This window comes from Acipenser ruthenus, chromosome 33 (genome assembly GCF_902713425.1).
Source record: "Acipenser ruthenus chromosome 33, fAciRut3.2 maternal haplotype, whole genome shotgun sequence".
Taxonomy (NCBI): Eukaryota; Metazoa; Chordata; class Actinopteri; order Acipenseriformes; family Acipenseridae; genus Acipenser; species Acipenser ruthenus.
Genome location: NC_081221.1, coordinates 1,774,423 through 1,787,596, shown reverse-complemented (window position 1 = coordinate 1,787,596; position 13,174 = coordinate 1,774,423). Strand labels below are relative to the sequence as shown.

The 13,174-nt window shown below is 40.2% G+C and overlaps 1 protein-coding gene across 1 annotated transcript; it reads left to right on the top strand.

Moving 5' to 3' along the window:
• Positions 1-308: 308 nt before the first annotated feature.
• Positions 309-6,029, top strand: LOC117433364 (keratin, type I cytoskeletal 19-like). Its single transcript, XM_059006616.1, has 9 exons — positions 309-695; positions 1,218-1,346; positions 1,476-1,558; positions 1,646-1,802; positions 2,569-2,730; positions 3,295-3,420; positions 3,866-4,086; positions 4,578-4,681; positions 5,452-6,029. Exons 1-9 carry the CDS (start codon positions 396-398, stop codon positions 5,550-5,552), a joined length of 1,383 nt encoding a protein of 460 aa, XP_058862599.1. The 5' UTR covers positions 309-395; the 3' UTR covers positions 5,553-6,029.
• Positions 6,030-13,174: the final 7,145 nt, after the last annotated feature.

The following is a 13,174-nucleotide window of genomic DNA, read 5'->3' as shown; positions in this document are numbered from 1 at the left end:
AATAGAATAAACCAAAAAAAAAGAAAAAAGGCAGTTAGCTTCCTTATGCTAGTAATCCCCTTGCATGAGCTGTCAAGTAGATCAGCTCTCAATAATACGTTAACAAACGATGTGATAAACAAACACAATTATATTTTAGCTAAAATAAAAACAACATTGTCTGAGACAGCTTCAGGCAGTGGACCCCCCCCCCCCCCCCCCAAAAAAAAAAAAAACGGTAACTTGCTTGTACCAATCAACTGAAAAACTATTTGCATTTCCTTATACTGCCCACTCCTGATTCTGCTATAAAAACAGCAGGCACAGCTGAGAAGGGCACATTCGCTCTCTGTGGTCTCAGCTACAGCTTCTCAACTCTTCTCCAAGTTATTGCATAACCGCAAACTCCTCTTACGATGGCATCTGTTGCGCTTGCCAGAAGTGGGATAAGCTCTTGGAGCAGCTCCAGCCAGAATGTCAGTAGCCGAACCCAGGCTAGCTCCACCAGGATCAGCAGCATCAAGTCCAGCAGGCTGTCGACCGCTAGAAAAGCCCCCAGCGTGCACGGAGGGGCAGGGGGCTACGGCACTCGCATCTCCCGCTCCTCCAGCACGGGAGACCTCTACCAGAATGGATTCACAGAGGGGCATCTCCAAGTCAGTGGGAAGCAGACCATGCAAAACCTCAATGATCGTCTGGCCACCTACCTGGAGAAGGTAAGAGCAGGTGATCTGTACAGTATAGCGGCGCTCTGTTTTGAGACCCAGCGCGTCATAGAGTGTAAAATAAATACTGCAAGGATCAATGACAAACTTTTTCGTATTTGTGAATGACTCCAAAAACATTTTTAAAAATATTATTTTATTCTTTCTTAATTTGGTAGTTGTGTTTTCTAGTTACGGATATTTTGCTGATAAAAGATTGGTAAAGCACAGTATAGCGAAAGCATAGCAAATCTTAGGATGGTAAATCTTCCCTATGTGCGGTAGAGTATTGTAAAAAGCATGGTTTACCATGATAAAAATTAAAGTATAAGAAATGCATGGCACTTTTAGAAGGGTGAGTAAAAATAGTGCCGGTGCTGGAGAAACTGCCATTACTGAAACAGGTTATGAGACTTTGCAACAAATTCCTTTTTCAGTACAAAACACCTGACTTTATGTTCAATTGTTATGTACCTTGAGTGTAAATGTCTTGGTAATTGTTGATGGATATGACACTTTTTTGTCCTTGTATAGGTCCGCTCCCTGGAGTCAGCCAATTCCCATCTTGAGGTGCAGATCCGGGAGTTCTATGAAAAGCAAGCTCCAATGGCCGGCAAGGATCTGAGTGGCTACTACCTGACCATCTCTGAGCTCCGCAAACAGGTACTGCGCCTCAGTCCTTATTACAGGACATGCGAACTGCAGCGTGCGGCTTTCTGTATGGGTTTTCAGATATCGCCTTTGCATTAAGCACTGATGCAAAAAAGTCAAGATCTCCTTTTTCTGTTTCAGATTAGCGATTCATCCATGCACGTCACCAAAATGATGATCCAGATTGACAATGCCAAACTGACGGCGGAGGACTTCAGGACCAAGTGAGTGATGATTGCAATGCCGCTGGCGTTATCGTAAGTCGCTTTTTCGGGGTATTGTTATATCCATGGACTTTCGTTGCATACCAGGTACGAGAACGAGTTTGCGCTGAGGCGCTCAGTCGAAGGTGACATCGCTGGGCTTCGCAAGTTCCTGGACGACCTGACCCTGATGAAAGCTGATCTGGAGATGGAGCTTGAGAGACTGAGGGAGGATATCGTCTACCTCAAGAAGAGCCACGAGGAGGTGAGGAGGCAGCGTGGAAATTAAACCAGTTAGAAAAATGAAAAAAAAGTTTTTAGACGGCATTGGCTACTGCCCCCTAGTGGTCAGCCAGTATATAGCTAAACCTGTCTGCACTGTGACACGAATCCTGATTATAGAGCTGTGGCATAGCTGTAGCTTTCATAACTATAGGCAGTCTTCCACAGCATATAAAAAGCCTCATGTGGTGTGATAATATTGTTTGACAGTATCTAAAGTTTTAACAGACAAAAATGCTTGACATATACATTTGAAGTTCTTAAACCATACATTTTTAGAAGCCATTATTAATACAAATATTAATAATGGGCAGCAGTGTGGAGTAGTGGTTAGGGCTCTGGACTCTTGACCAGAGGGTTGTGGGTTCAATCCCAGGTGGGGGGACACTGCTGCTGTACCCTTGAGCAAGGTACTTTACCTAGATTGCTCCAGTAAAAACTGTATAAATGGGTAATTGTATGTAAAAAATAATGTAATTGTATGTAAAAATAATGTGATATCTTGTAACAATTGTAAGTCGCCCTGGGCGTCTGCTAAGAAATAAATAATAAAAAAATAACATAAGATGATTCGCAGAATACTCCACAAATATCTGCTTTGAAACTGCCTCTAACCATAACTCCATAAGTCCACAGTTCCTTGCACGATGTCATTCCAAGATTACAGGCTGTTAAAATGTCTATGGTTATTGAGAGACATGGTAAATGAAGTCAGGTTTTTCTAACGCTTTTATCCCCTGGGTGTGTAGGATTTGCTGGCCTTGCGTTCTCAGCTGTCGGGCAATGTCTTTGTGGAGGTGGACTCTGCTCCCGGAGTCGACCTGGGGAAGATCATAGGCGAGATCAGAGAGCAGTACGAGAGTGTAGTGACCAAGAACATGCGTGAGGTGGAGACTTGGTTCAGGACTCAGGTGAGGAAAAATCCGGATGAAATCAGAGCCGGAGCATCCGAAACATTAAAACATGGTCCTTCTCTGACCTTTCAGAAACACCCTGAGGAAAAACCCCATGCATTTACCGCTTTGGTCTATTCACAACGTTTTAACGCTATTTAAAGAGCGTCACAACACAATATGACTGTGGTGGGCTTTTGAATATCACATTTTAGTTAAAAAAAAAAAAAAAAAAAAAAAAAAAAGTTTTTATTTATTCGGTCTGTGCTGTAACCATACTCGTAATTGCCTTTTATTCGACTAAATATTCTCTCAAATATCTACATACAGAAAGTTTAAGCTTAGTGAACTTTTGTAACCTTTTTTGCCCCCTAGTGGATGAATAAAAAACGACAATGATTTGGTCAGATTGTATCTTGCCATGGAACAAGGGCATATTAATATGCTGTATTATTACGTTGTATTTACAGTACTTAATTATTTACTCAACTTTACGCAACATAACATGCAATGTACAACACAAATCAAAGAATTTCACTGCACAGCGCTGGTTTTTACTCTATTATGACCTGTATTTTATAGACAGCGGCGTTGAGCCAACAGCTCACAACCCATACCACCGAGATTCAGACCTCCAAGAGCACGATCTCTGAACTGAGACGCACCTTCCAGGCAATGGAAATTGAGCTGCAGTCTGTGCACAGCGTGGTGAGTACGCCGGCACTCTGCCCCCTGGTGGAGAGAACAAAAACATCTAAAAACAAAACAAAGATCTCATACAATAGTTGATTTGGAATTCGGAATTGATTTGAAAAAGGAATAGGAAATGGAATTGGAATTGAAAAAACAGGAATCGATCCCAACCCTGCTCTCATCTATATCGTCTCCCTGAAACTCAGTGGGTACACCAGGGTGTAACCATTAACCTGTCCCCCAGCAACACTCAAGAAATACAAAAGACCATACTAAAAACGTGTTTTTTCTAACATCCATGGCAGGGCAGAATATTGCCCAGGTTAATGGTTACAATCTGGTGTACTTAAGACAGAAGTCATGTCAAGTAGATACATGTTTTGGCTAGGATGATTTTATTCCACTCTGACGATGCCTTTTCCACAAAATGCGTCTTGAGTTCCTTGATGCTCTCTCCTAGAAATACAACCTGGAGGCCACTGTGGAAGAGACAGAGGCCCGCTACGGGGCACAGCTGAGCCAGCTGCAAGTGGTCATCGACAGGCTGCAGAGTGAACTGATGCAGCTCCGAATTGAAACGGAGCGTCAGGGAAATGAGTACAAGATGCTGCTGGACATCAAGACCCGTCTGGAGATGGAGATCGTGGAGTACCGGCGTCTGCTGGACGGAGAGTCGAGCATGTGAGTGGAATGGGCTGGAGAGAACCATTCAAAGGGTTTAACCTACAGAGTAGTACGTTTGGTCACTTGTTTCCCTTACTGTCCCTTTTCCACATCTGTATTTGATTTCTATTCATTACCAACCTGTATTTAGTCCATTGTCAATTTCATTGAAGAGTGGCTGAGGTGCGCCGCCGATTGTGATGTCACTGTTCTGAAAGGACAGCAGTTCAACAGAATTCCGAGAGGTGATGTCATGAATAGGGGTTCTCCGTGACGTGTCGTGAAATACTGGAATACAGAAGGCGAAACTTGTGCTCCGATTGGTTGAAAGATCCCGAGCAATGTATAATTATGTTTTAATAGTTTGGTTGGAGATATTTCGAAGACAGCGCAAGTTGTTGCTGCTGCTTGCTTCTACCTATTTGTGGGGTGTAGTTGAAACTCATTCCGGTGGTATTTGAAATTCTGTTATATGAACGTATTCATTATTTTCTGCGTGCTGTTAACAGGGTAACCAAGACACAGACCATAACCCAGGTTGACTCATCCTCAAGTATCAAAACCAACAAGGTGATAGAGGAAGTCGTTCATACTGTCTCTAAGGAAGTTGTAGGTAAGTCAAGATAGCAAAACCTGCTTTGATTTACATCAACAAAGACAAAATACATACAGATACCCCCAAGGCAAATAAAATAAAATAAAGCTGAATAACAAACAGAACTGGAACCCCCCCCTTCCCTAAGATAATATTACCCCCCTGCCCCACCCCCTCCTAGTGCAGAGTGTCTACATACTGTTCCTCAGGCTGTGGCAGGCAGACACGTATTGAGCTGGTAGTTCTGCTTGAATGCTCTCCCTCTCCCTGCAGGATTGGCAGTGTCTTTGAGTCAAGAAGGTGTGAAAACTCATTGGTATTTCAATCAATACCATGATAACTGTGTGCAATTATTTAACGATAACGCTGCACAAAATGCCCAAGCCATAAGTTATCTTTATCACAGTAGGAGGTTTGTTTGTTTTGTTATTGGGTTATTTTTAATGGATGCAAAACAAAAAAAAAAAAAAAAATCCTTCAGTACAAGTACTGATGCAGTACAGTTGAGAAAGGTAGAGGTCAATTCCTCCAATTTTTCCAATTCCTTTTTAAAATCAATTCCCAGTTCCAATTCCAAGTCCTTCACAGGTCATTTGAAGGACTTGGAATTGGACATGGACATGGAATTGGAAAAAACTCAGAGGTGGTAATACTAAGATCACTGATATCACACCGCATGCTCGTCACTCCCCTGGGGAGTGTCCTACACGTCACATGACACCCAGAGGTCCTTTTCTGTCTCCTGTCTGTAATCTCACCTGCCGCTTTGTTTACTTCGTCCCTCTCAGTGGAGCCCGTGATGACGCGCAGGGTGAAGATCATCACCCAGGAGGTTGTGGACGGGAAGGTCATGTCAGAGAAATTGGAAGAGATGGAGCAGCAGTTATAGACATGCCGGGACCACGCACTTCATGAGAGAGACTGCATGTCTCGCTAAAGCACTTAAAAAAAGAGCATGACTCTGTTTGATTCTGGTGTCTGGTGATGGTAATAATAATAATAATAATAATAATAATAATAATAATAATAATAATAATAATAAAATGGGAACTGCTTCGCACTATGTTTGGGTGCGTTTTTATTTGCCTGGTCCCATCTTAATTAACCTGTTACTACCAGCAATGAATGACTTCCTGTGCAGCAGTAATTAGGACCCCACCTGCATTTCATGCTCACTTTCTGTGCTGCACCCATATATGTGAGAGGTCCAATATAAAGGCTGCACAGGGACTTTCAGTGTAAGATTCAATTCAGGGCAAGGTAAAAGCAATCTAAATGTTACTTCCCCCCCAAAAAACATGCTTAATTACTATTGTTTTGAAAAAAAAAACAACGACACAAGAAAAGCTGTCCTTTCCCTAGTTAATATGTAACATATCCGCCCAGTTTAAAATGCCCAGTTCGGCTGTTACAAGGCTACTGAATCCTGGGCATGAGAAGGCTCCACGCAAGCAAAGATTTTAGTAACTACTTCAAAAGCATCTAAGACCTCCAAGCATGAGAGCTGACCTATACCATTAAAAATCATGTTGTGTTGTGTATTCTTGTGAAACAGGTAATACCTGATGCAGCCACAAGGTGGAGCCACACGCCCATTAACTGTTAATTGGGGTATTTTATACAGTGCACGTTGATACGCAGTCACTGTGTTTTTCTTGCAATGATTCATTTTAATGCTCTAGACCAGGTTTTCTCAGTCCTGGTCCTGGTCCTGGTCCTGGTCCTGGTCCTGGTCCTGGGGGGGGGGGGGGGGGGGCCTGTGTCTGCTGATTTTCATTCCAACTGAGCTCTCAATTACTTAACATGACCCTTAATTGAACTGATAATTTGCTTAATTAGACCTTTTCAATTGTTCAAGTTACTTATAAAAATGTTATATAACTTGAAGTCTGCATCTGTTTAAGGTAGGCTTGGTGGTCCAGTGGTTAAAGAATCCTGGATCAGCCACTGACTCACTGGGTGCGACCCTGAGAAAGTCACTTAACCTCCTTGTGCTCCATCCTTCAAATGAGACGTAAAACCCAGATCCTATTGCAAGTGACTCTGCAGCAGCAGTTGGTGATGCATAGTTCACCCCCTAGTCTCTGTAAGTCGCTTTGGACAAAATCATCTGCTTAATGACTAATAAATAATAAAAATAAAATAATAATATATTTAATAACTTCAATTTAAACCTTATTACACCACATCATGTAAATATATCACCCGTAACAATAAACACTCAATACTGTTGACTTTAGACTAAAAAAAAAGCGTAATAAATTCAATGACAAATGTTTCACATAGAAGTTTTTTGCAATTCATCTTCTTTTAGTATTTAGTAAAAGAGGACCAAAACACTGTTTTGACCAACAGCTTGCACTGAGTTTATTTCTCCATCAGATGGTACTATAAACCAAGGTATCCAACCTGTAAAAACTGACACAGTCTGTATTGCCAACACACACACACGTGCCATGCCAATTCCTAGTTACAGTTTTTCTCGATTGCTAAATCAATGTAAATGAAACTGTGGTCAAAGACACCCAAACTAATAACTGCACAACAGAAACAATAGCCTCCTTTGCAAAACCATTAGTGTTTTTATACTTGTTTTCACAAAGATTGCAAAACTAAAACACGCTTTTGCAAAACGCTTAACACAAATCTCTACATTTAGCACAAAATTCATGCTAGAGTTTCTTGTTCTCTCATTGAATCCATATGTTTGCAACTGAAAGCAATCAATTCCAATTGCAGTCATTTATACTTCACATGTGGAAATGCAAATTGCTCAGTTTTTCAATCATCTATCAGACCTTAATCATGAATAAAAGGGACCACAGGTAAACTCTCACATGTGGGAGAGAAATGGAGCAGGTACAAGAGGAAGAGGAAGAGGAAGAGGAAGAGGAAGAGGAAGAGGAAGAGGAAGAGGAAGAGGAAGAGGAAGAGGAAGAGGAAGAGGACGAGGACATAATCTATCAAATGAGATACACACAACCATCGTTGATCATGTTGTCAACCACGGTCTGACCATGAGAGAACCAGGGCAGCGGGTGCAACCCAATCTCATCAGATCAGCGGTTGCTTCAGTCCTTCATATCTTCAGGAATGAGAATAGGTAAGTGACAGTGTACACCTCTGCAGCGTCTGTAGTGTATTGTGCTGTAAGCGATCGAGAAAGTATATTTGTAAGGGTAATTTTGCTTTCATTCAATTGCATGTTGTATTCCCATCTGTCAACATTTCATCCATTTTTAGAATTGAAAAAAAGGACGACTAGAATTGGTAGAGGACGACTCTTCACAGAACAGGAGACTGCAATTGTGGACATAGTCATTGCAAACAATGCCATCTGTCTAAAAGACATTCAGAGCAGGATCATTCAGGACAATGATGCATTTCCAAATATTAACCGTGTTAGTTTGGCAACTATTAACCATGTCCTAAAGAGAAACCGAATTAAAACTAAACAAGTGTACAGGTTGCCATTTGAGAGGAACACTGAGAGGGTAAAGGAGATGTGGTATCAGTATTTACAAGAAAGTCATGCACTGCATTCTTTACTGTAATATAAACATATATACAGTCAACTCTCGATTACCCAGGGGTGGATTAACCGGTTTGCGGATTAACCGTGGTAAAAAATAATAATACATTGTGTATTTGTGAAAAAATTTAAATTATGTACTACAAATCAGCGAAAACGTCTATCAGGAGGCCTCTATTGCTTGGAACAATACAATACAAGAGACTGAGCAATAATGACATTGTGAGGTCGCTTGGCGGAGAGGAGGAGGATGACAGCGATAGTAAGCGGGAGGGGCTAGCTAGCAAAAACAAGATCACGCATGGTGCTGCGCTTAGTCACCTAGACTGTCTGCTGGAATATTTAGAAAGTGAAGGGGACAGTTTTGCTCAGTGACAGACTGATGTTGCGTAGGCTTCGTTCTAATATTCGAAAAAGGAGAGCTCAGCTAAGAAACAGACAACATTAACAAACTATTTTAAAATACTGTAGTGTAACCTTTTGGCCGTTTTTCGTCAAGCAATTTATGTGATGTTTTGTGTTCCTAAACTATTGTACTTGTATTATTTTTACACTTTTGGATGACGTCTGTAGAAAGGTAAATGTGTTCCTAAATATTGGATGTAATTTTAACTAAGTTTACATTAAATCAATTTTGTACCACGTTTTGACTAGTTTTGTTTTAACCGTGTTTTTGGGTTATCCGTGACCTCCTTCCCCCACATTACCCCAGTTAATCGAGAGTTGACTGTATACTGTCATGGTTAGACTAACAATATGGAGTGCATTGTACTCTTGATATTGTGTAATCTGTGATGCACTTTTTTTTTTTTTTCTTTTCAGAGAATACTGGAGCTTGAAACCTGTGTTGCTCCACATGAATATGTATTTGTGGATGAAGCTGGTTTCAATGTGACCAAAAAAAGGAGGCGTGGCCGAAATCTCATTGGTCATCGTGCCACAGTTGATGTCCCGGGTCAGCGTGGAGGAAATATAACCATGTGTGCTGCCATTTCTAGAAATCGTGTAATCTCCCATAATGCCACCATAGGCACATATAACACAGCATGCCTGCTGGCGTTCCTAGATTCAATGTATGACAGTCTTATCCCCCCAGAAGAGAGAGTGCCGGAAGGGCCAGAGCTGACAGGCTTTGATGTGGTTTGAAGTTCATGCACACTTTTCAGTGGCGTTCCTCCCATCCTAATCTTCCTTCCTGATTTTGATTTTTGAGACCTGTATTTTGAGATTTTAAAGCATTATTGCATTTTGCAAAGGATTTTTGAAGTTTTGCAACAAGTGTGGTAACTGTTTTGGTACCGTAGGATATTGTTTCAGTAAATGTGTTTAAGCGATCGAAAAAAACTGTAAGGTAGCTAGCCCTGTCCCCCATGTTGGTCCTCCAGTGGTTTGTCCCTTTGACATAGCGTCCACATGGACTTTGTGAATGACACACACTCATGGCACAACATGGGCCTCACTCGTGCAGTTTTGATATTTGAAAACATGTCTTTTAATTTTTAGAGGTTAAAGAAAGCTGGTGTCTCAGGTCAACTATGCAGTGTTTTTGAGGTCAAAGAATGTCTCACTGCTTGCAAAGCATGTCATTAGAGGAAGCAGCTGATTGGCTAATGATAGGGAAGGAGTCTCTCCAGGTTACCACACAAGACTAGAGCAAAGTGAGTCATGCAGCCAGAGCTTTCTGTAACCCAACAGAGTGTAAGATATAATTTTGAAATGAAAATATGTTTATTACCAGCACATGTGAGAATTATTGTGTTGGCTACAACTGCCCCTAAGAAAAAGGGTGGTTGAGTTGAGGAGTCCAGTTATTCTCCCCCTTAAACTGTGTAATAAAACCATAGAAAAGTGTGTAACACTTTCATTGTGTACTGACGCATAATTACAATGTGGGTTAGGGTTCCATTGTTCAAAAAGATTTACACATTAAGTGAATGCAAGCATGATAGGAAGTACTGTAAATTTAAAATGGCAAACCATGATAAAGTATTGTAATGGCATAGTATATATAACCACGTGAAAACTGCAAATGTACCATAAACTTTTATTAACTTTTAAAAGGGCCGATACTACAATCAGACCTTTCACTGGAATCAATCATTAATTTGCATGTTTAAATAGTCAGACATTTTTTCGTAATAAAAAAAGGGTGTGATGAGGAGCAACATCCCGTCGACTAGAAAGAGCTGCAAAAAAGCTGCAGCGTTATCATAATTTACAAAAGATCAGAGAATCAACGCCATTGTTAAATTGCAGCTGTCAGGTTTTATTTAAAAGATAGACTTATTGCAACATTTGTCAAAAGGGCTATTGTTTGTTAAAATGGCCATGCTTTGCTAGTTGCTAGTTGCTAGATGCTAGATGCTAGTTGCTAGTTGCTAGTTGCTAGTTGCTACTGACAGCTGCAAAATGATGCCTTAGAGCACCCTGGTCCTGGAGTGCCACAATCCTGCAGGTTTTATAGGTATCTCTTAATTGTCAATTGCTAAATACCTGGAACACATGGTATTCTTAATTCTAAGCAGTTAAGCCAATCATTTAATTTATAGAGGGGCTTGGGTAAAACTAAAACCAGGTCAGTGGCATTCTAGGACCAGGGTTGCCTACCTTAGAGGTTGACCTGGGTGCAGTTGCTGTGCTGTGCATCTCTGGATTAATCATTATGCAAATAGAGTTGTAAATGTATGCTTATCTAACTGTGCTTCATGCATTAGTTGTGGAAAATTCCTTTTGGGTGTGGCACTTCTTTCACAAGAACAAAAGATTGTTTCCTTTCTGCAATTCATTGAAACTCACAAATAAAGCCATTGCAGAATTCGAATGGATCATTTAATGCTGAATAAGGCAATAATAATAATAATAATAATAATAATAATAATAATAATAATAATAATAATAATAATAATAATAATAATAATACAATTGCATACAGTTCCTTTGTATAGAGAGCAGCATAAGTTCAGCTGGCTTGTTTACTGAGCTGCATTTCTCTTGGATTTCACATATCAAGGTGAGCAGATGGCAGACACAGTAAGACATTGTATCATAGTGCATTCAAACACAGAGAAGAAATCCAACGCACAGGGCAAGCATAGCAGAAAAATGCATTTGTGAATTGAAATGAATTATGAATGACAACATACAGTCACGTTTTTGGCTTTTGACTGCTTCCTAAGCCCCAGTCTCACCTGAATCATGGAATCCAAACCAAGCTATTAAGTAACTGAAAAGCTCACCCATCAAGGTTCACAGTTTCCTCCATTCCAGCCATGTTCTGACATGGCCGGACTGGAGGGAACCAGAAATCAATTTGCATGCAGAGGCAGTGATTTTAGCTCCCTTATTTCTGCTAAATTAAAATCAAATAAAACAGCAATGTGACAGGGGGCAGCTCACCCCACCACATGGCCTTACAAACCAGGGTAAACTATGCTACATGCATGAGAAAAGCATGGGAAAACTGCAAAAATACACACAGATTCAGTGGTAAACTTTTCTAAGGGGTGTGAAGGCTGGCCAGATAGATTACTTTCTCAGTAAGGTTTGTCTTTGTCAATTTCATCACCATGCCTCATGATATGCAACATAGTTTGTGGTTAAACAGTCATTTTACAGGCAGGTTAAAACTTGGGGGAGGAGGATGTACTTGTTACAAAAAAAGCGAACCAGTTTTATAATGGAAAAGTTCTCACGTACAAAATATTGACCTGCAATGTAATAGCCATGGCTGCCAATGCTGTGGACTGCTAATGTATCTACTAGATTACATCATAGATTACATCATAATTATCATCATATAAAGGTGCTGAAGAATACAAAATAATTACACTTTTAAAAATAATGAATTGTACCAGAATTGCATATTGCTGGCGCTGTATATGTGGTACCCTGGCTTTAAAATCTAGCGCCATAGCGCCAAATTTGCACCCCTGCTTATCATTAAGGTTTTTTTTTTTAAAATTGCAAGTGCCTTGCATTGTGTTTAATTGCAAGTGCCTTGCATTGTGAATTATAGTGTATTTCTATTGTGTTTTTAAATAGTAAGTTACATTTTTGCGCTGAGCTACAATTGCACTTGTAATTTACGGTAATAGGCAGTTTTACTATACCGATCCTCAGTTATTTTTATACACTTTCCCTACAGTTGAACTTTGTTATTGCAATATACGATCTAGTACGTATTTGTATTGTTTTTTATTTGATTTTCTTTTCAAATGGCAATAAGCATTCTCCTAAAACGTTCTGTTTAGCATGACTTTTACAATGCATTGCCATACTTTTATATGGTATAGACTATACCATGCAGCCATGCATACCAGTAACACAAATGTGCATTGACTCGTATGTGTATTTAAATTTAAGAACATTATATTGTATGTTTTACCGGTGACGTTTTTTTTTTAAAAAAAAAACAACAAAAATGGGCTTTGTAGCACTGGTACTTGTCACTGTTTTCTTGGTCTTTTGTGAAGTGCGATTTTTGAACTCGTAGCATGAGGTATGGCAATTGTATCTTTCTTGTGTACTTTCAAAAAGAAAAGTAATAGTTGTTTTATGGCCATAGAGAAGAGATGTGTTGACGCCACAGCAGCCCATGCACTGAGTTTCTGGATAAGGGCGACTGCTAATAAATAAATAAATAAATAAATAAATAAATAATAATAAAAGTTCTGAATTTTATTTTATTGTGCAGTTTGTTTGCCGAGAAAAGCCATGCCGGTCTTAATTGCAAGAAAAGATTTCACTCCAAGGCAAGGTTTGCTTTATGTGATAAGACTACAATGAATCCAGTCAAGGCTAGCCCTAGATAACCAGGCAAAGGTCATAACTGTCACAGCTGCTGTTTTGCTTTGGGGGGCAGGATGGCTCAACCGCCAACCACTGAGCTTTTCTGGAGCAGCTGCATAAAAAGGCTGCAGAGAACCCTTAGACTCCACTTTCTAAATCCTTCCATCGAGACTCCTAAACTGATCCTGCCT